The sequence below is a fragment of the Drosophila gunungcola genome, unplaced genomic scaffold (assembly GCF_025200985.1).
Source record: "Drosophila gunungcola strain Sukarami unplaced genomic scaffold, Dgunungcola_SK_2 000001F, whole genome shotgun sequence".
NCBI classification, from domain to species: domain Eukaryota; kingdom Metazoa; phylum Arthropoda; class Insecta; order Diptera; family Drosophilidae; genus Drosophila; species Drosophila gunungcola.
Window position 1 is genome coordinate 4,144,102 of NW_026453197.1, and position 26,388 is coordinate 4,170,489.

Here is a 26,388-nt window from a genome sequence, read left to right on the forward strand (position 1 = left end):
AAAAGCATATAATAAAATAGCGATTCCTCATTCTTAGTGCAAATGAAAATAAAATATATGAGCGCTACGCCTTATTGTTTTAAAAAACTTTTTTCTGTTATGTTTTGAAGGCACCAAAAGCCAATTTAGGTCAACTTTATTTACTCAAAAATCTATTCATTTTGATACAAAGTGTGTCTTGTTTAAATGTCAAATAAATGTTGTAGTAAAATTGAATATTGATGCAAGTGTCGTATATCTACAAAAAGTACAGTTGATTCTCCAACCCAGCGGATGGGCATCGGTTAATGCTTTCGGCCACGAGGAAAGCCAATTTGTGTGCGTACTGGCATACGGCGGGGACCCGCACAGTTCCGGAGTAATTGTAGTACATGTGGGTCATCTTGTAGGCGAGAATCTGCAGCTTATCGGCGCTCAGCCCCATGTTGTCGGATATAACGTTGTAGCTGGTAGGCGACACTGTTCCTTGGCGAACTGACTGCGACACCAGGAAGAAATCATAGCGCTCTGGCAAGGTTATTACGTCATCCACCACAGTGCCCGGAAGTGGATTGCGCTTGTTCACGAAGTATCGCGAGTTGATGCGCTTGGACACGACAATAAAGGACATGCGGCAGCCCTCCACTTTACCAGCCGATTTGTAGATTTCGTCGAGCTTGGCCCTCAGGAACTTAACCTCGGTGTTCACGACTTGGTAGAGCTGGCCATCACCGACGCCGTCGCGGAAGAAAAGAATGCGCTCTGGCAAGGTACCGTGGTGCTCCCGGTAGGCCTTCAGGGCACACGTCATGTTCAGCGACATCTGGTCGGACAACTCCTGGCCCTTCATGTGCTCGTTCACCGATGAGTAGAAGCGGCACGACGTCTTCATGTCCATGGTAGCCACCAGGGCACCGAAGGACTTGTTTTTGTTCTTCGCCGAGTGGCAGACATCGAATCCGACCGTCATCAAACCGCGGACTGGGAGCTCGATGGTCCAGGGAGCACCCATTAGTTTGGCGTTCATCTGGATAACCACCTTGGTGGCAATGGACATAAGGCCAGCAGATTTTTCCGCGCGAGGGGCAATCACTTTCAAAGTCACCACTTGCGATGGCACCGGTCTGTCCACGCACGTGCGTTTTTTGATGCAGCTATACCTGTTGGCAGAAGGAAAGGGAGTTAGCACTTTTACTTCATAGTATAGACTGCTATACTTACTTCTCTTCATTCGAAGACTTCATCACTAACATTACAATCTGTGGATCCTTGGCCACGACATTGTCGATTGACTGAGAGTAAGTGCCATTACGGTCGTCCTTTATTTCATCGCTACATAAAACAGTACATCCATTTAGGAACTCAAATAGTTTTGAAATACTTACTAGCGAGGCTCGGAAATATGCATCTTCATGCCGTTGGCAACACGGATGCACATCTTCACAAACTCCTGGGTCTCGCGCAAATTTCTGTTCGGAGTTATCACGAACCACCTCTTTATGTCCACGTGACTGAACATAGAGGAGTTGCGGAACTCATTCGTCCAATCGGCGCGACTATCGCAGAGATATCTTTTATTTAGGCCGAACACGATTTTCTCCGGTGGCAGAACGCGAGCAGGGATCTCAACCAAAGCAGAGTCGATTTCTATGTGCCAGGACTTCAGAGTTTCGACGCTTTCCTTCGCCGACTTCAAACGCTGGTTGAACACCCCTAAGCGCTCAATGCGGCGATCGGGAGTCAATCGAGTATGTTCGCTCATGGCCTTCATCAACCTAACCGATAGCCCAGGACAAGTCAAGATAAAAATTGTTTTAAAAACTATTATCTAACTATAAGCATACCGAAAATTGGCGCGCATTGCGTCGGTCATTCCTGTGGCCCGAGCCAGCTCGGGTACAAGCATTATAAGCCGATCCACGCCGCCACGAATATTTTTCTCGGTGGGACGGGACACAACCAGAGGTTGCTTAAAATCTCGGATTGTGATGTTGTATCGCTGGGAATTTATAAGTATTTAGAAGCAAATTTAGCGAGCTTTTTTGTGGGAGGTTTACCTTTTTATAGTACTCCACATACGAAATATCTCCCTCCTTGGTATTGAATTTAGATAAAGGCGAGGAATCAAAGTCAACATCATCAACGCGGTAAGTCTTGTTGTTGTAGTCCGTTAATACCACCATACCTGTATTAAATACAATAAAAAAAAAGCATTTAAATATATTGTACAATTTAAGAGCCCCAAAAAAAACTTACCCATTACTTCACGTTTGAAAGCCGTTTGATAATCGTCATTGTCACGAATAGCCTCGGATAAAATGTTATACAAGGTATCAGTCCTCATCACCTTATGGGCTATTTCAGCACAAAGTAGTATATCACTTTCGTGCTGACGAATCGAAGTCTGATATCCAGGCCAGAGTTCCATGCGGTAGTTCTCCAAGTTAATCTATTTAAAATAATTTGAAAGGGGCGCATCTAACGAGCCATATGAATGCAAATTTAGTTAGCAAACCTTTGCTTTAGGATCGAAAAAATTGCGCGATACCAGCTGCAAGTCTAAGCCCTCCATGGCTCTGCGCAGAATGAGATTGAGAACTTGGAACTGCTGATTATCGGCTGCCTCAACGGAGCCAACAGCCTTGATTTTGATTTCAAAATTTTCACCAGCACGACTTTTGGTCAGCAGTTCCAGAACATACGGGCTATTTTGCACAGGCTTAAATTGATTTGTACAAAACAAAACAGTGCCGTCAAATATGTAGCCACCCAAAATGCTTCGATGTTCGGAAACGAGTCCCCTGCGCAAACGCGTATTGTCGACATCCGGCACAAAGTCCACGCGGTACTGGTAGATGCTCCAGTTTGGGCGCTTCAAAAGCTTGAAATAGTTAGTCTGAACAGTAATTTTCGTACCAGACACTCCATTTTTGGTTGCTAGCCCCTGAGGTCGGGAGTGCACCACATCCGTAATTAGGCGACGACCACGAACGGATCCCCTAGGATCGCCTGGTTTAATTTAAATGACAGACTTCTTTTAAGATATGAACAAACATGTAAATATTTAGGACCACTTACTTTCAGAGCTTTGAATTCCAGCCTCGCTAGACTTGGTCTCCAAGCTACGTTCCGACCTCTGCAAGTTACTGGCTGGAGCATCACTGGTTGATCCCTGGCCTCCAGATGCTTCATTTCTACCCGATTGAGAAGAATGAGGAGATTGGCCCTGTAAGTGGAAATTTTTGTCAAATCAAAGTTATAGCTATGAAATATGGTTGTGCTTGCTAAATAGGCTAAATAGTTCACACAACAAAAATTGAATTGCATATACGATAGGCAATAAAAGTTTGAATTGATTGTGTGATGAAACTTTGGACGAAATGGCTGGAAAGATATATTTTATCCGTGTTCTTCCATTCTCTTGTTCTTCGTTTGGATTAAAAAAAAAGCGTGTTTTATTTCCTGTTCCGATTCCATTTCATCCCTAAAGTCAATGTGCGTTACACCACGAGACAATTTTACACGGCCTTGAACCAGCTTGTTCCTTTTTAGCTGAGCTCAGGAAACTTGCGCAAACATTTTGTAACAAGAAAAATAAAAAAAGCATTGTTTATTTTGTATGCATTTGATCTGCGTGGTCAACATTTCCTCGCCGCATTTCAAAAATGTTCACACAAACAACCAAATCACACACGTACTTTTTCTAATATGGAAGACTCGCATACTATTGCGAATTTCCTCGTACTTAATATGATCTTTAAATGCATTACAAGTAAGAAGAAAGCGTAAGCATGCATCCATGTATTGAATAACTTTAAAATTGCATTGTAAAAACCATTTCATTAATAACTGGTAGAACTTAAATTGTGTTAAATATAATTGTTTTTGTTTTCGTAAGTAAATTATTACTTGCTGTTATTAAATACCAATTTGAATTATTTATACATATACATTTATGTATGCATGTAAATTCAATATCGGTAAATTTAAATGTTTGTATGTACATTCATCTGTACACATGTACGCATACAAGTTATTTCATGAATGGTCAGAGAGACCAAACATACATACATACATATGCGAGTATGTGGGACACTAGAATATTATGTTGCCAATCGCGAGTTAAGATAAAACAAAATAATTATCATTTAAGAAATGGAGATATTTACATATATAACGAAACACTATTTAAACATTTCTAAAATATGCCGATCTTGATTACTGGAGCACCCGATTTGCGTTCATTAAAATAATGGCTTTACAAAATCAATCTTTGAATTTAGCATTTTTTTAGTAATGTAAAGATCTTACTAGTTGGGGAGCCAAGCCGCGGTTAGCATCTTCGTTGCGCTTTGTCCCGCGACCTCGTCCACGAGCCGTTCCAGTGTTAGGGGGCAAATTCATTTTATAAATACTTTACTTTTATTTTCACTTTTATAAATTCTTTACTTTTAATTTCACTTTTATAAATACTTTACTTTTATTTTAACTTTAAAATTGGAAGTTTTGAGTTGGATGCTAGTCAACCTTCGCAGACCCCGGCCAGTGAATGAGAGAATGAAAACGTACGGGACCTTTAAAGTTTAAACCACCCAGGGCTGATATATGTATAATCTGCGGTTATCGAATGGGCTTTTTTCGATAAGTCCTGCATCTTGGGCCACATTTGCAAAGATTTGCATCTTAGATTGTTTTTATATCATTTCAATATCAGCTATTTCTGGAACATAAATAAATTACCATATTAATAAAAAAATTTCACGATTAATTGTACTTTTCCATGATAATTGGGTAAGTAACAGTCCCATACAATCTTTTATATGTTCCATCGGTTTAAGTAGTATTATCTAGGATATTTAATTGGATTTTTTTTAGCAAATACAGCATAATTCGATATAAATCTTGGCATCATGTTATGAAAAATGTGTGATCTGGATCTGATACATATGTGCTGTTTTTTTTTTTTTTGATATTTGTAAGCTTTTTTTGGCAGCTTGATACGTTTAGTTCAACGACATTCAAACTTTTTAAGCTGTCAAAAAAATGTTATTTGTAGAAAAATAAAGCTCTGTTTCGTTAAGTTGGTTTGTTTAATCCCAAGCTTAAGAATAGGGTGAGTGAAAGAACCATTTGTTGCATAGCTCGACGATTTTTTTTTCTCTGGCTTGGGGTCATTAATTATATTCAAGTCCTTTATATGTATTAAAGCCTAATAGTTCTTAATATTTAAAGAATAACAACTAAAAAAAAGGCCTACGTTTACTACAAAACAAAATAATACAAAGCAAAAATTATGAAATAAAAATTCAATTCAATAAATTCTGTTTTTGGATGCTAGCTTCGTGGAGCCAGAAATTTTGAATCTGTTTAAAATCTCAGCCGTTCCGCTGGGATGTGCTCTGAGGGATTAGGGTAACAAGCCTTCATATATCGTTAAAGACCTTTTTTTTCTTGGATATGGAAAATAATGAAAGCTAAACAAATAGTTTATGGTATTTAAAATTAATTGATTCAAATAAGAAAGAAAACATTCTTATTCGTATAAGTCTTTGAATTGCTGATATTTGGTCAGTTGCTCGTCAGCTGTACCATAAAAATCCAAACACTTACATTAAATTAATCAACTTTTTAACTTTGTTTTAATAGAATAAGTTGAAGAACAAAATTCATACTCAAATTAAATAACTTGCTTTTTAAAGAGTTGTCAGGGAAAGCGGTGGACTAACATGGTTAAATTTCTTGCATTTTTTTTTGTTGTTTCGCGTTTAAATATACAGTACCCATTTATTTCGTGGCACTGTTTACGAATAAATAGTTCAAAGCTTACAAAACCGTAGTCTTTTTTTTCTTTTAACATATAACATTTTCAAAAAAAATTGCAATCAATTGTTGTAGATTTCGTTTAAATACACCTTTTATTAAGTGACTTTTTGTATAGTTAATATATATTGCGAGAAAAACGAACGCTGGCCTTCTAGCAATAATTTTAAAAAGAGCGCTCAAGTAATTGGGCCGAGTTGGCACTACTTTACATTTCCTAAATTCTTTTGATATTTGGAAATGCTCAATGTTATCGATGTGTACATATGCATAGCACCAAAAATTTTAATTTTGTAAATAAATTTATTTGTTGTTTAACAACTTCGAGCTAATTATTCGGAATTAGCGACTAAAAATGGAAGAATTCTGAAAATTTGAAAATAATCTGAGGTCAGAACCATTCGCAAGTTTTTTTCTATTCTTTTTTAGCAAAGATAACAGCAAATGGATATAACTTTATTATGTACGATATTTAATTGCTACCGTAAGAATGATCGGTGGCATTTGAATTATTATTATTGCAATTAGAAAACTTTTCTTGGATAAATAAAACAGTCTATTTATGAATTTCTGTTGAGTTTGATTCACAACAAAAGCAGTTAATTAAATCATTTTTTACTCGGAACAAGCAAAGTGTATACAATTGCTGATTTCATTCAGAAGTTTCAAAAGCATCCAATGACTTTACTAGCTTTTCAACATCAGGTGGTTTCTTGAATCAAAGCTTATGTGAGGTTTTTTTTAAAAAATGATTTAACTTTTAAACAAAATACTATTTTTAAACACCTTTGAAAACATTTATATATGTGTATATACTTTTTAGAGTTGAAAATGCGTTTAAAATGTCTGAGTCTTTATGTTTTTCATAGCTGTTATAAATTAAATCAAAATATAAAAATCTCTATATAAACAGAGTAGTATATGGGATTTAAGTAGTTTCGATAAGTACTTTTGGAAACTGAAGACTTAGTTGAGGAACCATTCCAAAAACCGTAAAAAGAAAAAAATGCTATTGATGCTGAACTAGAAGCTTTCAAGAAGCACGTATATATAAACAGAATCATGATTTGCCAGCGATTTTTACGTAGGTCACATAGGAAGCAACACTTTGAAAGGATAACCACATTTAACACATTTATACTTTACTTTGTTGTATTTGTGCATTGGGATCTGGGCGTGATGTTATAAAAAAGTTTCACACACTAGTTTTCTTATTGAAAGTTTCGGCCGTTGGTTCTTTTTTATTAACATTTTAGGTTGAAACACATTATACAAGTCTAAGACTCTAGCTTCACAACGGTCGTCTTCTCGGACACGTACAGACCGTCAAGGAATTTACGGATATCCTTGTTCTTAACGGTGGTGGACTGCTGGATGAGGGCGGCAGATCCGGACACCGACTCGATGTCGTTTCCCTCCACGATGAGCTCGTCCTTCTGGGCAGTCGAGTTGACAACGGTGACGCCAGCGGCCATTTCCACACGACGGATGTACTTCTCGCCCAAGAAGTTACGGATCTCGATGACCGTGTTGTTCTCGGAGGTGACACAGTTGATGGGGAAATGGGCGTACACGGCGCGCATCTTGTACTGGAAGCCGAACGTGACTCCTACGGATAAAGAACAGAGTTGGTTAGTTCATAATTAGGCTTATTAAATAAACTAGTGCAATACCCTTAGAGATATTGGGCAATCAGACGTTTTAAAGAAATGTTAACTATTGTCGGGAAGACACTGTCTGGAAGACTAAAAAAAAAGGCTCCAAAATCTTTGAAGATTTTCAGGTCGGCAAGCTTGGTTCAAAAAAGTTTCTGTGTATAAATTTAAAATGGGACCTCAAGGCATGGTAACTTTTGTTGCTAGGGGGTATCTTTTAGTCGGAAGGACAATCCGAAAGTCCAAGAAATCTGTGACGATTTGGGAATGGTAATGGTAATGGTTAAAAATTTGTTAATGTCTCAAGAATCTTTAAAGCTCATTCTTAGATCTGTACATAAATTGGTTCTTCTGTTTCCCCGCAACGTTACACACCCTTGATCATGTTCTCGATGTGACTGCAGACGGTGCGCACGGCGGCCAGCTCCTTCTTGGTGCCGAACCACTTCTCCACCTTCAGGGTGCGCTTGTCGGGCATGTACATGTCCAGGGCCAAGTGCTTGAAGCTGCGCTTCAGGGTGCCGCGGGTGCCGGTGATGGTCACCACACGGGCCTTCACCGTGGCCTTGATATCCTTGGGGATCTTCACGCACTGGTTGGAATTGATGGTACGCATCTTGATGGCACTGTTGGGGAAACATACAATTAAGTTTAAATTTCATTTAGGTGGTAGATTAGGAGAACATTCCAAACTTCGACTCGCACAATTTACTCAGGTTTTGTTTTTTTTTCGTGGTTTAGGGTGCCGCAACACCCGTAAGTGCCGTGGACCTATTAGGCCGCCCTCGCGTACGTGGAAATCGCCAAGCTTTTCAGGTTTTGTTTATCACAACGGATGTCGCACTTGTAACAATGCCACACTGCCAATTGGCATTTAGGTAAATCGTTCGCGGTTCGAAGTTTCAAAACTGCACTTCCTTGACACAAAACTTACGCTCCGTTAGTCCGTCGTTTGAATCAGACAAATTCTGGATGGACTCCTCGCTGCAATATGTTGTTTTAATGATATTTTGGGTTAAAATTTCAATAAAAATAAAATGCGGAACACACTACTCACCGGAAACGGGGAAAAGAAAAGAAGGGAAATTTAATGTGGCTGCATCAGGCGCACAAAAGGGGCTAAAATAGAGCGCCATGTGCCGTTTGCGTGCTGTTAACGCGGCCGCAGTGTGCTGTTAAGGGCCGAATATTAGAGTTTATTGGCAGCATTGTAATACCAATTAATGTCTATTTTTGTTCGAAAAGAGGGAAAATAAATAATATATTGAAATACTCTTCGTTATATAAATGTTAAGTTAATAAGTTAGATATAGTCTAATAACTGATGTTCTAAATATTTAATGAAAACGGCATTACAATTCGAACTTCAACCAGTTTCCAGAGTTGTGGTATATCCACAGTAGGAGGGATGTTATGGGCAGCACTGACTGACATTTTTGGAACATGGAAATGCCATCACTATCAGAAGGCCTGGTTACATGCGGTAAAGGAAAAGTAGTGTAGAGTTGGGAAAACATCGATGTATTTAGAACAGAAAACACCGATTACATCGACTGCCCCGCTAAACATCGTAACATTTCCAATCAGAAACATGAATGTTAGGAAAACGATGATTTAACATGACCATAGAGGTGAGATAAATAAGCATAGATGATTACCGCCAAACATCGATGAAACCGATGTTTTGAAAACATCGATAACTTCGATGTGGGCATCGATGCTTCCATCACTATTAAAAGGCGGGAGAGTGGGTACATCAGCATCAGCCGGCCAAAATTTGCAGTTTAGTTTTTCTCCCAACATATTTGTTTTAGTCGTTTTTAAAAGTTTCTTTCGCTCACGAGTTAGTCCGCCTAGTATAGTTTTAACACAATGTCTGCTCCGCAAGCACAGCTGGACTTTTTCTCAACGGCGGGAAGTATGCTGGAATGGCATGACAATCTGGACAGAAATAAGCCGGGTCTGCTGGAGGTGAGTCCACCGATGCGGATGCTTGCCCGCCTCTCCGAGATCTAAGAACGACTTTCTCCGCAGTTGACCGGCGTTAGCCAACATGGACGAGCCACGATGAGTGGTCTCAATGACTACGATTACCAGAGCCTGGCGTTTCTCAAATCGGACGAAACACATAACCTACAACAACTGCGGACGGTGACCAAGTCGGCCATTCCCAACGAGATTCTGGAGCACTTCAAGCGTAGGTCTCTCTATGCAGCGGGGACCCTCCTTTCTAATCCCTTGTCCTGAAACCTTGCAGACATAAAATGCCACTGCACCATGGGCCTGTTTCCGGAGATTGGCCGTGCCTGGCTGACCATCGACTCGGAGATCTATATTTGGACCTTCAACCAGACGCGCGATGTGGCCTACTACGACGGGCTGAGCCACTTGATCGTTAGCGTTGGCCTGGTGAAACCCAAGGCCGGCGTTTTTGTGCAGGACGTCAAGTACCTGCTGCTGCTCACCACGCCCATCGAGGTCATCGTCCTGGGTGTTACCTTCGGCGAGAGTTCGCACAACGAAATGCAGCTGATGAACAGGCCCATTTTCGTGATCGGCACCGACAACGTGTCCATCAGCGTCATCAAAGGCACGGACGATGGACGCATCTTCCTGGGCGGTCGCGACGGCTGCCTCTACGAGGTGTTCTACCAGGCGGAGTCCAGTTGGTTCGGCAAGCGCTGCAAGAAGATAAATCTCTCCCAGGGACTGGTCTCCTACATGGTTCCCAGCTTCCTTAAAGTGTTTTCGGTAATTGGATTGACGTTGGCGTTTGATAATTGCAAAATGTAAGACATTGTATTTTCCTCGCAGGAAGTTGATCCAATCGAACGCATAGAGATCGACAACAGCCGCAAGCTTCTCTACGTTTTAACGGAGCGAGGTTCCATCGAAGCCTGGGACATCAGTACGGATTACACGAACGCACGAAGGCTGGGACGAATCACCCAGAACGATATTACAAACCAAGCAGTTAGCTTGATCACGTAAGTGCCAGTTTTACCCATAAAAGTTTGCCAAAATAAGCTCATATTTATGTGCATTTTTTTTAGAACTGTGGACCCGTCTATTTTCAAAAGTGTCAAGGCCATCTGCCCTCTGAACGCCGACGATGCCGGCAAACTGCATCTTGTGGCCGTGACGCAGTGCGGTGTGCGGCTTTATTTCTCCACCACATCGCTAAATGTGCAGCAGCAATTCGGTCCAACGGCGGCTTGTACCCAGGCAGAGAGCACAGGATTTGGTCAGTCGGCAACGCAGCCATCACTCTCCGGCGGAGTCGACTCTCCGAAGGGACTCTATCTGCTGCACGTGCGTCTGCCGCCCGGCTACACGCCGAATGCCACCACCAACAAGCCGAAGCAGGTGCATGCCGCCCACTACACGGAGGGCACCATGCTGATGATCACCACGCAACAGCAGGAGCAGGATCTGCTCTGGTCGGTCAGCTCGGCGCCGTCGGTTAACTTCACCTACCTGGTGGAGTCGACGGCTCTGGAGAGCCTGGATGGAGTGGTCTGGAGCATGGCCGAGGTGCATGAGCCGTCGTCGCCGCTCCTGAAGTCTCCGCTGAACAGTGCCCGGCACTCGCGCAAGGTAGCACTGCTCACCAACCAGGGCACACACATCATAGAGCTGCTGAAGATGGTCGACGTCCTGCGCCAGATTCTGCTGTCGTGCAATGGTCCGCACCACGAGGAGGTGAAGATGTTCTTCCAGTCGCAGAACCAGCGCGAGGCGTGTGTCACCGCCCTTTTGCTGGCCACCTCGGATAAGTATCGGGGCGGGGACATTGCCCTGTGGGCCACTCAGGCCTTTATGCTGTACGGTGGTGAGCCCTGCTTCCAGCATCCAAAGTTCCTGAACGCCAGTAATCGCAACTTGGCGAATCAAACACTGGGTCCAAATACGGCGACCGGAAGGGAGCGTCTACCCATGTTTATGTCCACGCCAATGCCGAATAGTGCGGCCAACAGTCCGGTGTCTTATGCTGGATCACACTTCAATCAGCCCATCAGTCCAAGTAAGTAATACCAGCCTTTGGATTGCGAAATAGTCAAATAAAACTTGAATACATTACAGTTGGAAATATGCAGCCTTCGCAGGCGGTTAGCAACGAGAACTCATCGATTGTGTTTTCGGCCAAACACGACGGACTATACTTGTATGTCTCCCGCATGTTGCGTTCCATTTGGCAACTGCGCTGTGTAAACGAGCACTTCTGCTCCAATCTGAGTTATAGCGATTGTGCCCTATTGCAATGCGACCTGCGGTCCTTACGCAGTTTTCTTGAAGTGCATTCTGTGCATGACATTTCCTGTAAGTTGTACAACTTAAGTGTACAAAACAGGCTCTGAATTTTGAATTCTCTATTTCAGCCTCTACTCGAGTGTCGTTTGACCCACATTTGGATAGAACCAATTCCTACAGCACGATTATGATGAACAACACTATGCTGCCAATTCCTGAGCAAAGGATTTTGACCGAACAGGCTCAAGTTGAGGAAAAACGATCACTTTCTGCTCTTAACCTCTTTGTCAGTAAGTAAAAATGTAGTTTTTAAGTAGTCAATGCGTTTACTAATTGCTAAATTTTACCAGAACACGCCTGTGAGGTTGTATCACTTTGGAGCATATTAAACGCGCACTCCTTTCAACTCATTTGCTTGCAACTAAGCCCCGAACATCAGAAGATGTTGAAGTGCTGCACCTTCCGTGACCTCCTTCTCACCCGTTCTGAGGTCTGCGCATTCTTGATCATCTCACTGATTAATCTGTACCTCAAGGACAAGGCGGGTGTGTCCGAGGTGTCCATGAACTTGCGCGAGAACTGCCCGAATCTCTACAGGCATGAAGATGACGTGACCTACAAGGCCACCGAGTTGTTGATGAATGCCAAGAATTGCACATCCGCCGCCGAAAAGGAGCAGAAGCTGAGAACCACTCTGCAAATGTGCAAGGAAGCAGCTCCAACTCTGCCACTGCATAGTATTTGCCAACAGTTCATTTCCGCAGACTTCTTCGAAGGCGTCATCGAGCTTTCGGCCGTGTGCGCATCAAAGAGCGACCCCGAAGAGGTAGGCGTTCACTTCTACAACAACGGGGAACCAGCTGAAGACCGCGAGGGCTACACTTGCTTCGCCACAAGGTAAGATATTTCATATTATTATAATCTTGCATAGGGTTTTATTATTATATTATCAGGATCACTAATCGAATCGATTTGGTCCTTTCCGCCTTTTTATTCGTTTCTGTGCCCTATGCTCTCAGTTTTCCAAAAGTTTTCTTTCTGAGAAATCAAAAGAATCTATCATATAGCTGTCATAGAATAATATAAAAATTTAAAGAAAATCGTTATAACTTTATTGTCTTTAAACATGTACGGATAGAATTATCTTATTCAAATGTAAAGGAAAATCATCATTAAACATAAACGCATAGAATTTGACAAGTCTAAATAAAGCTATGACCATTTTTCTCTACATTTTTGATCTATAAATAATCGTTGGTCATAGAATAATCGATTTAGGCTTTATAGCTGATTAAATAGCAAAAATTAAAGTAACAAGCAACGTATATAAAGTCTATTAAGAAATTGACATTAGTCGAAAATAGTATAAATAGTTAACGAACGAAATTTTAGGAATCTAGGAAATTAAAATCAATTGTTTAAGACTTATTGATATATGTTTAACACATTTAACGTTAATTTTATACACAATATAAAAGTATTTACTTTATTCGTCAATTATAATTAACTTTTATAACCATAATTTATAAATGTATATGATGAAAATAATCTACCAACTAATCTTTTGACTACAGAATGACCTACTACAAGGAAGTGCAACTTATGCTGGACCATATCTACCAGATTGCATGCAACAAGTCGCACATTCAGGACCAAACGCAATCGCCGCAACTGAAAAATGGTGCCAAAGCATCCGATGCAAAAAATGCAGCCAAACAAACGATCCCGAAAATTGTGGCACAGACCCTGCGGGTGAAGGATCCCCTCATCCATGTGACCCTCTACGAATGGTTGCTGTCCCACGACATGCTTAGCGAGCTTTTGGACGTGGTCGAGCCATCGCTGGGGGAGTTCCTGCGACGCAGTGTGTCGCGCAACGGGGAGAACGTGGTGCTGATCGATTTGCTGTGGAAGTATTACGAAAAGAACGGTCATCATTCCCAGGCAGCCCAGATATTGGACAACTTGGCTATGACACGCAGTGAAAACATAACCCTGGAACAACGTATCGAGTACTTGGTGCGCGCTGTTATGTGCATGCGAAATGGGAATGTTGGCTCCTCAATTACCAATGGGATATTCCTGAAAGAACTGGAGGACAAGGTGAGAAATAAGGAAATAACTGTTGGAATATATATTTAATTTAACTTACATTTTTGAAGCTGGATATTGCACGAGTTCAAAAGACCGTGCTGGTTGCTATGACGGAGCTGGCTCGCAGTAAGCTGGAGGCCGCCACGGCCGTAAAGGAGTTAAACTATGCCCTGTACGATATCACACAGCTCTACCAGCACTTTGCGGAGCCCTTCGACCTCTGGGAGTGCCAGCTGTCCATACTGAACTGCTCGCATCACAACGACCCCCTGCTGATTGAGTCGGTTTGGGGCAACATAATCAACAGCGTTGTGGATGAGCCGGGCTCAACTCACGAACGCAGCACTAGGTTGTTCACGAAAATCGAACTTCTGGTGAGGGAGTACGGTGAATCAGGAGCCTGCTTTCCCTTTGCTTTTCTCATACGAGAGCTGGAGATCAAAGCCTGCCAACTGCGACTGCCCGAGGGAATAGTGCCGGAGAAACTGGTGACCATGAATCTGGACGTTGAACTGCTCCTGGAATACTACTCGAGGTATGTTGAAGTCAATTATATCTTGATTGATCTTAGATTCAAAAGGAATATAAGGAACAGTGTGAAGTAAATCAAGGGTATATTAAAACATCTTTCAGAATGATTTCAATGAACGAACGTATCTGGGCAAATGAAGGCAATGAGTGGCATTTGATCCAATCCGCCATTCGAGTGGTCTCCCTTTTGGCAGACAACGCACAATCCATTTGGTACCGCTCAAAGTAAGTGCAGGGATTAATAAATCAATTAATTAACTTAACTTACACTGGTTTTTGTTTCGCAGAAGACGAATTATTGGCAAGGCTCAAGACATAGTAGCCGGCTGCTTAAATATTTGCTACCAAAAGCCCGACACCAACCGACTTCAACATTCGCTCAAGGAACTTCAAAGCAGGCTTCAACGGTTATTGGTTTAAACTTTAAAGCCCTTTTACGGCTTAAAATAATACTTTTAATTGAATTTGAAAATGATGGACTAGACGTTAAGTTTGACTGAGATATATTTTGTATTTGTAATAAAAGTGTTAAATAAATTGATTTCCCCACAGTTTGATTGTCATTTTCAAGATGTGTCCATCATCTTTAGATGTGCTTCCGTCAAGATGCATTTGGTCATGTGGCAGGAGCAGGGCACTGGATGCTCCTCCGTGTTGGGATCCAACAGATCCACCTCCAGATTGTATTTCCGCATATCGGACGCACTGCGCTTCATGGTGATCTGGAAGGCTATTGGTGCCTTCTCCTCCAGCGTCTCGCAGGATTCCTCGGGCAGGACGACGACACACTGCTTCCAATGTGTGGGCGGGGAATGCGGGGATGTGCTCAGAACTGAATCTTCGCCGGGAAATCGCACATCGAACCAGATGCAGAAGCCCTGGTGGTTGCCCGCCTTCTGGGCCGTCACCACCTCCTTGAACTGGATGCTGTCCAGTTCGTCAGGCTGCACATCCAGCAGATTCATCCAGTGAAAGACGACGCCCTCGTGCAGAAGGTCTGCAGGATTCAGATGCGTAATCTCCGGTCTCGCGGACTTTTGGGCACGCAGTTTGCTGGCAAAAGTGTCCATCTTGATGCCATCCACGTTGTGCCAATCGTCGAAAAGCGATGGCACTGAGCAGGGCGCCACGAAAATGGTGCATTCGCTGGGAAAGAGCAGTCCGCCCTCCTTGAGGAACTTGTCCCGGGCCAGGAGCACCGAATCCAGCATACCCTCGTGCAGCAGGTAGAAGCCCATCCACTCGGACACTATGATGTCCACCTTCTCGGCGTCGGCAGGCAAGACGAATTCCTCGACCCGCGATTGAATCACCTTCACCACGTTGGTCAGACCATTATCTTCGATCAGATCCAGGGCCACTTTGGTGGCCACATTGGATGCCTCAATGGCGTAGACCAAACGTGCTCCAGCCTGGGCACAAAAGGCGGAAAGGATTCCAGTGCCCGCGCCCACGTCCATCACGATCTTGTCCTTGAACAAATCCTTATTTCCCAAGATCGCATTGTAGTAGGCCGCTTGTCGCGGCCGATCCTTCAGCATGAGCTCGTGGATCTGCAATGATGGCAATTATCAGCAAAGATTAGGGTAAGTCTGTCATACTTACCTCCAGGTTTTCATATTCATCGAAATATGCATTTGCCATTGCTGCAGCTCAGAGTTATCAAAACATTAGCAGATCAGGTGTATTTTTCAAAACAACGTGCTAAAGGCCAGTGTGACCGTCGCTGCTTACCAAGAAATCCAATGCTTTTAAATTTAAGTAAATAAATTTGAATTTTTATTAAAAATAAATAAAATATTTTTATAATAATTTTGTGGTCTATTACTTAAATTTTCAGTTAGAGTAAGTTACCAATATTGAAACAGAGCAAGAACTTTGTTTTTGGGAAAATAAAATATTACAAAGTATATTTTAATACAGAATTAAAAATATCTAATTTTATATAAAAGAGTAAACAATTGTAAACAAAATGTAAGTAGTTTTTTAATCATGTTAAGAAAGAACATAAGGCACGGAAAATTTGATGAAACAAGATCATAAGCATAATTAAAACATTTCTTTAAATATGGAAATTTTAATGAAATAAAATATAATTATTGGATTTCCTAAATTTTTTAAAAATATCAAGAACAATTTTTAATTTTGTTTAAACTAACTGTTTATAAAGTATGCGGCAAATAAATGCTTAAAAGTCAAGTTAAATTATAACTTAAAATAGTAAAGTTACTACAATTTTGGGAAAGGCAGTACTTTGTATATCAATTTTCTTTATAAAATCATAATTTTATAATAATACTAATAAAGTCAGGTTAAATTTTAAGTTAAAGGAAAGGAAACACACTTTGGAATGTTTGTCTTACGCTTACGTAATACGCTTGAAGATATTAAAAATAGGTTCTTTAAAAATAGTATCCTATAGAAAAACAATTTTTTTTATTAAGTGCTGATTTTAAATACGCACTTAAGAATACGTTTGTTTGTTTGTTTTTAAATACTTTGGCAATTTTGAACATACGCAATCTGGCAACACTCGAGTCCGCCAATATTGCATATCGACGCTTTGACCGCGCCATTTTCAGACCAGAATTTTGCAAGTAGGTGAATGAAGCGGCGTTATTTGTCCAAGTCCTAATCAAATCCAATCCGCTGCAGATGCCATCAATCGATTCCGACGACATTCCAGCTGCCAAGAAGATGAAGATCGACAAGTGCGTCCTAAAATTCGCCAAGCTGACCGAAAATGCCCTTGCGCCGGTGAGGGGATCTGCCAAGGCGGCGGGAGTTGACCTACGGAGCGCCTACGACCTGGTGGTTCCCGCCCGGGGCAAGGCCATTGTGAAGACCGACCTGCAGGTGCAGGTTCCGGAGGGTTCCTACGGCCGGGTCGCTCCCCGCTCTGGACTGGCCGTGAAGAACTTCATCGATGTGGGCGCCGGCGTGGTGGACGAGGATTACCGCGGCAACCTCGGCGTCGTGCTCTTCAATCACTCGGACGTGGACTTCGAGGTGAAGCGCGGCGATCGCATCGCCCAGTTCATTTGTGAGCGCATCTTCTATCCGGAACTGGAGCTCGTGGACAAACTGGAGGACACCGAACGCGGCGAGGCAGGATTCGGCTCCACCGGCGTCAAGGATCTGCCGGCGGCCAAGGCCCAGAACGGCAACGGCGAAAAGGCTGCCGAACCGGAGGCTGCTGCTCCCGCTACCGCTACCACTACCGCTCCCATTGCCACGTAGTGGAGAATCTATCATAATGTTAGGGCACATCGTACTTTGGGCCAACACTTTCTAGGCCCTCCATTTCCATCATACAAGAGTTCCATTCAGTATGCCTAAGAAACAAGTGATTAAGTATACAATGTATATGTTTGCCAAATAAAGGCTGCCAGTTTAGCAATGAAAATCCAATACTCTCAATTATTTGCTTCTCTGCTGGTGTGTTTACTATAGTATTGCTATTGATCATGATATAGATGTTAAAAGCTTTGTATCGTTATTTTTTTACAAGAATGAAGCTACTCACTAGCGATTTAGGCACTCTTGTATTCGGTATAACATCACATTATAAGATGCTAATAAAGTATCAGTTAAGTACCAAATTGAATTCATTAAAAAAAGTTATAATAGGGTTATCAGTAGTCAACCAACTTTGGATACAAATTATGTTCATTAAACTATCATTTCATTAAGCCTAAAAAAAATTATGGTTTTCGGAAACTAATTGTTTGATTCTGTTTTTGCATATTATCCAATTCCCAGTTATAACACTTCAACATGAAGTGTGCAGCAAGTTTATGTGTTTAAGTCGGGTTTGAATCTTTACGTAAATTAGTTAAGTTACTAAAATTTTGGAAAAGCCAGTACACGTCTTGCACTCCGCTCCCTTGCGTATAACTAAATTGTTTGAAACTTTTGAACCATTAACCTCTTCAAAAAGAAAATAAAAGTATTTAGTAATTCACAGCGGTAAAACTATTGAGAACGTAAAAACAAATAAACAATATATATAAATATATAAATGGTGAAGCTTCTAAAAATTTGAGAACCTTTGATTGATTTTTTGATCCTTAAGTTTTTTGTAATCTCAAAGATTGAATTGTAAAATTATTTGGTTAGAAGTTCGTAAATTATTTTGTAATCTGATCTCTAACGAACAACTTTTTTTAATGACAATCGACACAAATTGTTTAATTGTTTTAATTAGTTCCTTGTAATATATGAATTCGAAGGTAATATTTTATGTTTTTGCTTTTCCTAACTTTAAAAAATAAGAATATATGAATAAGGGCATGGTAGGTTAGAATATGGTGTTAACTCTATTACCGATTGAACATAAAAACTCTGGAGTGCGGATTAATTTACTGGTAACAGGCAGACCCAACTCTCGTATCTCAAATTAAGGAGTTGCTGTAGAGAAGAAAAGCAGTTGGGCATCTGAAAAAAAAGCAGATGGGGTCGAGCGACTAGGCTTAATGGGCTTTTTAGAGGCTAGGGATACTTGAACCGGACGGGCGCAGTGAGTTATGACCAAGTAATGAGAGCCAAGAAGCGCCAATGGATGGATGGCCCACAATATCAGCTCGCGTGTCTCAAGTGCATTGCTGCACAATTTACGCGGCCGATTTTAATAAATTCAATGACTCCAATTTGTAATTAGACGCTGGAGGTGCGCTGCGTGCTTTTAATTGTTTTGCAGCCATCCTTGGTTGCCTTTTGGCGCAACGGTTACGCTTGACCCGCGACGCATCGAGCGGTCCGGAGGTCATCCGCGTGCCCATAACGCCCCAGAAAGTGGCGTCCGATGCCCAGGGAGCCTCAATTTGCAACTTGCAACTAGAAACTTGCAAGTGGCTCTCGACACTTATTCCCCGACACTTGGTTTTTGTTTGTATGATAACTGGTATAATTTATTTGCTTCAGCTTGTGAAAAATAGCTATAGTTCATTAAATGTATATAATAAATCAAGTTCATTCTCATTCCTATTTTGTAGAAATATGCTTCTGTTTTTCTTTAAGTTCATTGCATACGGCCTAAGTGTTAGAAAATGTTTTTCTGTCTCTTTAAATGACTTACAACTAATTAAATAAACAATATGTACAATGGAGCTATAAAATACGTTCTCTATTTGCTTGTTTCTTGTTGTTTTCTTTTTTTTTTTTGTGTGTTGTGTGGTGTGTGTTTCAAGTCTTGGAGCTCTTAAAAGGATGCATATAGTTCTAAAAGTTGAATTTTGAATTCCTCTGTGCATGGCCGCAGAAAAAGTAAACTTAAATTAATCAAAAATTTGAACAAAGCCTTGTGGGGTTCAACAATTCTGCTGTATCGTAGGTTATACAAAATAAATAGCCTTTTACATCAATTTGCAAAACAATAAAATTGAATTTTTAAGTTTGCTTCACATTTCGCGGAATTCTATTAAATATATATTTACTGACTAGCAGTTAAAAACGAAAAAAGTCATAGAAATAAATAAAATCAATGCAAAATGCGCTTTGCACTTAAGTACGTAAACGAAATGTCTCTCAATAAATTGACTAATTAATTGATTAATATTATACAAATATGATTTGTGTGTGTGCAAATGGAAGACTTTGCGATTATTGTTGTTGTCACTTAAAGTTTACAACTTTAGCTAGCCATTAAATTACATATTTATTGTTTAATTTATACAATAGGGTATTCTCTCCAATCTGATTTGCTTCTGTGTTGGTGTTGGTGTGGGTGTGTGTGTTTTTTTCTTTTTTTTTGTTGAAAGCTCATTTGGTACAGCAATTTTGCAGTTGAAATGCAATTCATTTAGCATAAATATATATATGTGGAGCGCAGATAACTAGCTGGCATCGTGCAGACCGCTGCACGGCAACACTGGCAGCAACATGTTGCTGCTGGGCGAGCTGGCTGTTGCTAACGTAGCTGCAATATCGCTGCCCTGATTGCTGTTGCTGTTGCTGCTGCCGCTGCCGTTGCTGCCGCCATTAAAGATCTCCGACTTAATGCTGCAACTAGTTGTTGCAGCAGCTGCTGCTGCTGCTGCTGTTGTTGTTGCTGCTGGTGGTGCTGATGCTGCCCCACCCGTTTGCAGTGCCAGCATTTGTTGCGCCTGCGCAACGCATGCAACACACGGGCACGGCCCGCCCAATTTCTTCGCCAATATGGAGCGCAGCTTGAGAGCCGGCCCCAGCTTCATGCCCAGCGAGTTGACCAAATGATCCTCGGTTAAGAGCGGCAGGCCAGTGCCATCGATGGACTGATCACGAAACGACTGCAACGAAAAGAGCGAGCCAAAGAGCGAATTAGTGGGGTGTCTTGGGAAGAGTCGGTAGATTAATGTACAACGTTACCACCTGCACGGTGGTTTGAAAGGGCTAAAAAAAGGTGTATAACTAGTTCAAGATTTACCCACTTTATGTTTTAAAGTGCAGAAACTATTGCACTTATTGTTACTAAACATTTCTTGCAGAATATGTTTTTATATACTAGTAGTTTCAATTTAAATATAAAAAAAATTTTTAGAAATGAATTTTAATACATTTTACATTTTCCTTTCACATATTAAAAATAAAGTTTATAGCAACCCTCTTTATGAAGTGGTTTTAAAAAAAATTAATATAAATATAAGGTATTGTTACTGGCTCTTTAATATATTTTTATTTTATAAAAATATTTTATTGTCAATATATTTTACACATTCAATTTGAAGTGGTGCTAAGAAATAAAGTTGATACCAAAATCTTTCATAGAGTGTTCATTTAAGAAATTAATATAAATGTAAGGTACTGCCATGTTTGATTTAAATAATAATAAATATTAATAAATAGATTTCAATGTCAAAATATTTATGACAATGCCAACTATCAACCTAAATAATTGAACATTTTGCAACATTTTGAACCACCATCTACAAGAAGACTTGGGCGCAGGGCAACCTGTATTTTTCTTCAATCTTCGCTCTGTTCTCAGTTTTTGTGTGTGTGTGTGTGTGAACTTGTGATTAATGCGCGGCTTTTAAAATTGTTAATGAAAAACGATTTTAGCCAAAGCTGCCTCAGTTGGCTGCCGCTCGCTGCAGTAGCATTTTCATATTTGCAACGCACGATCGATTGAAAGTGGGCAGAGAGTGGGCACCCCTGTCCATTCTCCGTTCTCCGTTCTCCATCTCCGTTTTCCCCCTCCTCTGAGCTGATCTCGACTGCCACGCCCCCTGCTGCTGTTGCTGCTGTAGCTGTTGCTGCTGCTGCGAACTCCCCTTTGGGCAAAACGAAGCTCGCGCCACATGAGATTTCTATTATAGATTGGCCCTGATTGAATTCCACGTAGCTCTCTTCAACGGGGGCCCAACCTGTTTCGGCGGCAGCTGCTGATGTTACTGCTGCACCGCTGCAACTTGGACTAACAACTGCCACTGTTTTTTGCCCACCCCGCCCCCCTCTCCGCCCCGCCCCCCTTTGGATGGAGCCCCTCGCTTTGGACACGCCTTTATCGGGCTGCCCCTTTTTATGGACGAGGGCAGCCACGGCCAAATCGATTCGATTCCGGCCATCTCTATATATAAGGGAGGGTCGGCCAGCCCGGGCAGCTCAGCAGCGTTGCAGCGATGTGGCGGATGAGGACACGGCTACTCACCGGCTACCTGGTCCTGCTGGCCCTGGGCCATCTGGCCACGGAGCACGGCGTTGTGGGCCAGAAGTACTACATGAACTTTGCCTTCAACAACAACAATCCGGACGCAGAGGGAGGCGGCGGTCCGGTTCCCGGTGGCGGTCCCGGTGGCCAAGAGGGTCCGCCCCATACGGACGGGGAAGACAGTGGTACGCCGGATGGCACACCCGGAGAAAATCGTGAGGTGCCAGCTGACACAAGTCATGGGGAAAGCGACGATAGCAACGGATCCGATGATAATGAGGATAATGAAAACTCGGGTAGCGACGACGGCTCTGGGAATTCCGGAAGTCAGAACGACAGCGATGATAAGAAGAATGACGGTCATGATGATGACAATGATGACAGCGACAGCAAGGATACCAAGGATCGGCGCATTAAGGCGGAGGAAAGCGAGGGGAGCCAGGAGGGAAACAATCGAGGTGATCACAGCCATCACAGTAGCTACGAGATCAGCATCGACGACAGCTTCGGCGGGCGGTACGTGCGGTCCATTTACGAGAGCAGCGAGAGCCACGGCCACTCCGGCAGCAAAGCGGGCTCCAACCAGCGGGACAGTGGAACCGGACCCCAAGATAGCAGCGCGGAGGAGGTACCTAGTAATCCTAGAGCTCCAGAAGATGACTACGAGGAAATGTAACACCACCGAAGGAGAGCCAGCAGTAAGTTCCCGATTGTTGCCCCCAAGGATCTTGTCCAGCTGACTGTTTGCTTTGTTTGCTTTTCTCCAAAAACAGAGAGGTCCGTTTGAAGAACTTTTGGAAGACGCGCAGCCACTTCAATTCAGTTAATCACCTAAATGCCAATAAAATTTAAATACCAAAAAAGTTTTTATTCAATGGTTTAACATTTAAGGGGGCCTTTAGTCATGTACAACTTGAAGGCTTAAGCCATAAAGTCATTACAACAGTATAAATTGCTTATGGTCAATGAGATTTTTGTTATAGAACATATAATTTTTCTCAGAAGTGAAAAAGACAAAGTCTTTAAAAGTAACAATGAATAAAACTATATTGGTCTGTAAGATTTTTTATTCAGTGCTTTGTATTTTGGTCAAAAGTTTGTAAATCATTGATAAAGACATGATCGTACGACTACCTTTATGAAAAACTGTAATATGAACGATCTGAGCAATTTGAAATATCAAAAACAATAGCTGCTCGTTTCATTTTATTTATTATTATCAAATTTATTTATTAACAAATTGAACTATTTATTTTTATTTTTTGAGTGTCTATTATTATATTTTAACTGAATCACAAAAAAAAATATGTATTATATATACCAAAAAACTCGATTGAGTTATGAATTTTTTTCGTTCCATCATTTATTTGAGAAGACTACAACTTTAAATTAATTAAATATCCATAATATTATCAAAGGTGTTTTAATGTCCATTTGCGGATATAACCCTACTCACTAGACGTATAAAAAATGTAATCTGTGAAATCAATTAAAAATACACCTCCATAAGCATTGTCATTCGTTGGGCACATCGAATCTTATGGAAATTGATTAGCAACACATTCAAAATCAGAATGTACGGAAAATACTTAATGAAATTGGTCACAAGCCAATGAAGCGAGGGTATATAGGGAACCCAAGTGCCATATACGGACCTTCACTCTGGTTTTGGTGAAGCTAAAGGGCATAGCCATGCTGATTCCCTGCCTGTGGACAACTCTCCCGTGGATTGTCCTAGGCCAGACGTACTACATGAGCTTTGTTTTCAACAACTACGGCCCCTCAAGAGTGAGTGCACCACAACTTGGGCTTAACGGCTCACAAAACGAGGAATTGGGGGGAGGAAACCCAAAGGTCAGCTCGCCAGAGCATTCAAGTGAGGAAGAAACTCTTGAGGTCAGTTCGTTGGAGCATTCAATGGAGTCCAAACAGAGCTCGGTCAGTAAAAAGCACAAGGAAAAGGAAACTCTTGAGCTGAGTTCGGTTGACCATTCGCGTGAGACTCATTTTAACTTAAAGCCCGGTGTAGAAAGTATGGACTCGAGTGATTCCGATGATACGTGGATGTGGTCAACAACTTCAAGGAAACGGCCTACAACTTCAACGAGTAAAAAGATGAAAACAAAGACTACGACAAATGAAACTCCCGAAACACCAACTGAAATCACCACAGACTCTACAATGGTGACTGCAGTGGAGAAAGGGAAAACTGAAGACTTGTCCGCAAAACCCCCAGAAGAACTTTACACAGATCAGCCCGAAGAAATCGCGGGAATCACTGAGGCGCCTTCAACAGATCAACCGGAGATTGAAACATTTACCGATACCTTCACCAAATTAGAGATGAATTTAACAAACATATCCGCAATGACTTGGGAAGCGGTAACACCCCATCCCGCCGAATTCTTCGATTATCCACAGGCCGAGTGTCAAGAGGACATGGATCTGCACGAGGTGTTTGGGATAAGTCTCGAGCGAGATCGGGGACTGCCCACCAAGATATTGTGTAACTTCAAAAACAGCTGGGGTGGACCTTGGCTGCTGATGACGCGCATTGAGCTGCCCGTTCGCATACATCTGCGCCACTGGTACTTTGGCTATGTGACGCCGGACTACAAGGACATTAATATCAACTTCCTAGCCCTGGCCCACATCATGAACTCCATGCGTACTGCTATGCTGATCATCGGCCAGGACAGCGACAACAAGTTGGTCTACAATCTGTACGACGATGTGGTCATCTCGGCCTTCAACGATCTGTTCATGATGCGCAAGGCCGAGCTGGTGGAGGCCAACACCACGGAACTGCTGTTCGTGTCCGTGGGCAAGGTGATGAGTTCGTATGCAGGACGCAATAGATCGTGTCCCTTGCAGGTGCTCGGCAGCTGGTGGGGTCGCCATTCGGTTCAAGAAATGTATGAAGGATTTTTTTGGTAAGTATTAACTGGTGAAAGGGTATATTGTGTTAGTTGAAAATTATGTAAGAGGTAGAAGTTTTTTCGAAAGTCCAGATAGTTTAACCTTGTCCGTTTGTCTCTCCGTGTGTCCGTATAAGAGTCAAATCTCGAATCTTTCTGGTAAGTATTAGCCCTTGAACGGTTATATTATGTTAGTTCACAAGTTAGTAAGAGGTAGAAGTTTTTCCGAAAGTCCAGAAAATGTAACCGTGTCCGGATAAGACTCTGTAGAGATATGAAAGAGCTTAGTTATTCGGGGTATATGTTTATTCGGTATATATCCGTCAACACACCAAACATTAACCAAATCGAACCATTATTTCAGAAGAAATAAAAGTCAAAAATAACCAGTGACGTCACTGCTAGTAAGCAGATATTAAAAATATCATTCCTTTTTATTTTCTTTTGTACTTTCAGAAAAGTAAGAATCTATTTTATAAACCTTTTTCCTCTGCAATTTTCAGTGTCTTTCCCACGGACCGTGACATCTCCAGACCTGGCTATGTGGCAATTTTTATCAAGCCCAGCTTATTTCTGGCAAACCACACAGCGTTTTACAACAGACCCATCTCCACCCGACGGCCCTGGACATCCAACTTCAGTGCTAGGTTACTAAATGGAACTATAAAAAAATCGGCGCAGTATAAAAAAGACAAACTAACAGAGTGGGAACGAAACAAGATGGCTGTAAACAAGGAGCTTTCCCGCCGCGCAAGGATCTTCGAGGCCATCGATAGACTGCGGTGGCAAGAGGCCAAGCGTCACAGGGGATTGAGGTAGCAGGTCGAGGGGGTCTAGTTTAAGGGTCACCAACTCGGGATGGGTCTTCTCCATTACTCAACAGAGAGAGAATAACTTAAGTTTAGCTGCGTTTTAAGTACTAAATCACTCATATGTTTAAGCTAATAAATACGGTTTGAAGATGTGTTCTAGTTTTGTTTTACTCAACGATAATATTTAGTGAAAATGAAAACTAAAAACCTTATTTCTTCTAGAGGTACATTACCCAAATACTTATCATAATAAGTTAGCTTGAATAGAAAGTTTGAGGAGAATTTAAAATAGTTTCGATTAGGCTAGGTATAAATTACCGCTTGTAACCCTTTCCCACAATGTTATTTTGACCATCAGGGAAAAAAACTTAAACGAGCTAAAGCCTAAGCAGAGACCAAGTTATGACCGGAAATTGGTGGCTTTTACTCCTATGGGCAGCTCTTGGACTCTGTCATAATCTTACGCGGACAACGCAGAACTAAAAAATAAATAGAGGGGGAATGGGAGGGGCGGAGGCTTTGATTTGGGTGGCTCTGTGGTTATGGTTATGGTCAGCCAAGTGCATTCTAAATTCTGTGCCAATAATTGACAGAGCCAACAATAGCAACAACAAGTTGGCATTAACTAGAGCCCAGGAAATGGCCAGAAAGCAAGAAAAAGAGCACAACTTGGCCAACAATAACAATACGGGCCAAAAACA

The 26,388-nt window shown here is 41.7% G+C and overlaps 8 protein-coding genes across 11 annotated transcripts in view; 4 read left to right on the plus strand and 4 right to left on the minus strand.

Annotated features, from left to right (window-relative positions):
* Positions 1-79: 79 nt before the first annotated feature.
* On the minus strand, positions 80-4,539 carry LOC128261756 (protein aubergine). The gene is made up of 9 exons (XM_052995606.1): positions 4,291-4,539; positions 3,058-3,205; positions 2,495-2,988; positions 2,236-2,428; positions 2,037-2,164; positions 1,824-1,978; positions 1,365-1,754; positions 1,201-1,311; positions 80-1,139 (listed from the first exon to the last, which is right to left on the minus strand). The coding sequence occupies exons 1-9, from the start codon at positions 4,381-4,383 to the stop codon at positions 239-241; spliced, it is 2,613 nt and encodes an 870-aa protein (XP_052851566.1). The 5' UTR covers positions 4,384-4,539; the 3' UTR covers positions 80-238.
* A 2,466-nt stretch (positions 4,540-7,005) lies between these two features.
* Positions 7,006-8,515, minus strand: LOC128261757 (60S ribosomal protein L9). Its single transcript, XM_052995607.1, has 3 exons — positions 8,389-8,515; positions 7,830-8,080; positions 7,006-7,408 (listed from the first exon to the last, which is right to left on the minus strand). Exons 2-3 carry the CDS (start codon positions 8,068-8,070, stop codon positions 7,077-7,079), a joined length of 573 nt encoding a protein of 190 aa, XP_052851567.1. The 5' UTR covers positions 8,071-8,080; positions 8,389-8,515; the 3' UTR covers positions 7,006-7,076.
* A 661-nt stretch (positions 8,516-9,176) lies between these two features.
* LOC128261300 (nuclear pore complex protein Nup154) lies at positions 9,177-14,881 on the plus strand. Its single transcript, XM_052994921.1, has 12 exons — positions 9,177-9,425; positions 9,489-9,651; positions 9,712-10,205; positions 10,269-10,441; positions 10,508-11,478; positions 11,538-11,774; positions 11,834-11,995; positions 12,056-12,602; positions 13,280-13,808; positions 13,868-14,334; positions 14,433-14,555; positions 14,618-14,881. Exons 1-12 carry the CDS (start codon positions 9,327-9,329, stop codon positions 14,748-14,750), a joined length of 4,098 nt encoding a protein of 1,365 aa, XP_052850881.1. The 5' UTR covers positions 9,177-9,326; the 3' UTR covers positions 14,751-14,881.
* Positions 14,817-16,068, minus strand: LOC128261301 (uncharacterized). The gene is made up of 2 exons (XM_052994922.1): positions 15,936-16,068; positions 14,817-15,883 (listed from the first exon to the last, which is right to left on the minus strand). Exons 1-2 carry the CDS (start codon positions 15,972-15,974, stop codon positions 14,897-14,899), a joined length of 1,026 nt encoding a protein of 341 aa, XP_052850882.1. The 5' UTR covers positions 15,975-16,068; the 3' UTR covers positions 14,817-14,896.
* Positions 16,069-16,771: 703 nt separating this feature from the next.
* LOC128261302 (deoxyuridine 5'-triphosphate nucleotidohydrolase) lies at positions 16,772-17,741 on the plus strand. Its single transcript, XM_052994923.1, has 2 exons — positions 16,772-16,927; positions 16,986-17,741. Exon 2 carries the CDS (start codon positions 16,986-16,988, stop codon positions 17,568-17,570), a length of 585 nt encoding a protein of 194 aa, XP_052850883.1. The 5' UTR covers positions 16,772-16,927; the 3' UTR covers positions 17,571-17,741.
* A 1,722-nt stretch (positions 17,742-19,463) lies between these two features.
* Positions 19,464-26,388, minus strand: part of LOC128263302 (mucin-19) — a 64,030-nt gene continuing 57,105 nt past the window's right edge. For all 4 annotated transcript variants that reach the window (XM_052998280.1, XM_052998282.1, XM_052998284.1 and 1 more), the window contains exon 7: positions 19,464-20,596. In XM_052998280.1, coding sequence (XP_052854240.1) covers positions 20,165-20,596 — 432 coding nt within the window. In that variant the 3' untranslated portion in view covers positions 19,464-20,164. The remainder of the gene's footprint in view (positions 20,597-26,388) is intronic.
* On the plus strand, positions 21,805-22,841 carry LOC128263303 (accessory gland protein Acp32CD). The gene is made up of 2 exons (XM_052998285.1): positions 21,805-22,655; positions 22,731-22,841. The coding sequence occupies exon 1, from the start codon at positions 21,929-21,931 to the stop codon at positions 22,631-22,633; it is 705 nt and encodes a 234-aa protein (XP_052854245.1). The 5' UTR covers positions 21,805-21,928; the 3' UTR covers positions 22,634-22,655; positions 22,731-22,841.
* LOC128263342 (uncharacterized) lies at positions 23,650-25,985 on the plus strand. The gene is made up of 2 exons (XM_052998366.1): positions 23,650-24,890; positions 25,379-25,985. The coding sequence occupies exons 1-2, from the start codon at positions 23,650-23,652 to the stop codon at positions 25,692-25,694; spliced, it is 1,557 nt and encodes a 518-aa protein (XP_052854326.1). The 3' UTR covers positions 25,695-25,985.

What these genes read in the sequence shown, in the direction of transcription:
- LOC128261756 (XM_052995606.1), bottom strand. Translation starts at nt 4,383, where the DNA reads ATGAATTTGCCCCCTAACACTGGAACGGCTCGTGGACGAGGTCGCGGG. An exon ending in TTTTCGATCCTAAAGCAAAG is followed by an intron (nt 2,429 to 2,494) that starts GTTTGCTAACTA and finishes TATTTTAAATAG; the next exon opens with ATTAACTTGGAGAACTACCG. An exon ending in CATATTTCCGAGCCTCGCTA is followed by an intron (nt 1,312 to 1,364) that starts GTAAGTATTTCA and finishes TGTTTTATGTAG; the next exon opens with CGATGAAATAAAGGACGACC.
- LOC128261757 (XM_052995607.1), bottom strand. Translation starts at nt 8,070, where the DNA reads ATGCGTACCATCAATTCCAACCAGTGCGTGAAGATCCCCAAGGATATC. An exon ending in CATCGAGAACATGATCAAGG is followed by an intron (nt 7,409 to 7,829) that starts GTGTGTAACGTT and finishes CTTTATCCGTAG; the next exon opens with GAGTCACGTTCGGCTTCCAG.
- LOC128261300 (XM_052994921.1), top strand. Translation starts at nt 9,327, where the DNA reads ATGTCTGCTCCGCAAGCACAGCTGGACTTTTTCTCAACGGCGGGAAGT. An exon ending in CAAGCAGTTAGCTTGATCAC is followed by an intron (nt 10,442 to 10,507) that starts GTAAGTGCCAGT and finishes CATTTTTTTTAG; the next exon opens with AACTGTGGACCCGTCTATTT. An exon ending in TCCATTTGGTACCGCTCAAA is followed by an intron (nt 14,556 to 14,617) that starts GTAAGTGCAGGG and finishes TTTGTTTCGCAG; the next exon opens with AAGACGAATTATTGGCAAGG.
- LOC128261301 (XM_052994922.1), bottom strand. Translation starts at nt 15,974, where the DNA reads ATGGCAAATGCATATTTCGATGAATATGAAAACCTGGAG. An exon ending in ATGAATATGAAAACCTGGAG is followed by an intron (nt 15,884 to 15,935) that starts GTAAGTATGACA and finishes CCATCATTGCAG; the next exon opens with ATCCACGAGCTCATGCTGAA.
- LOC128261302 (XM_052994923.1), top strand. Translation starts at nt 16,986, where the DNA reads ATGCCATCAATCGATTCCGACGACATTCCAGCTGCCAAGAAGATGAAG.
- LOC128263303 (XM_052998285.1), top strand. Translation starts at nt 21,929, where the DNA reads ATGTGGCGGATGAGGACACGGCTACTCACCGGCTACCTGGTCCTGCTG.
- LOC128263342 (XM_052998366.1), top strand. Translation starts at nt 23,650, where the DNA reads ATGCTGATTCCCTGCCTGTGGACAACTCTCCCGTGGATTGTCCTAGGC. An exon ending in ATGTATGAAGGATTTTTTTG is followed by an intron (nt 24,891 to 25,378) that starts GTAAGTATTAAC and finishes TGCAATTTTCAG; the next exon opens with TGTCTTTCCCACGGACCGTG.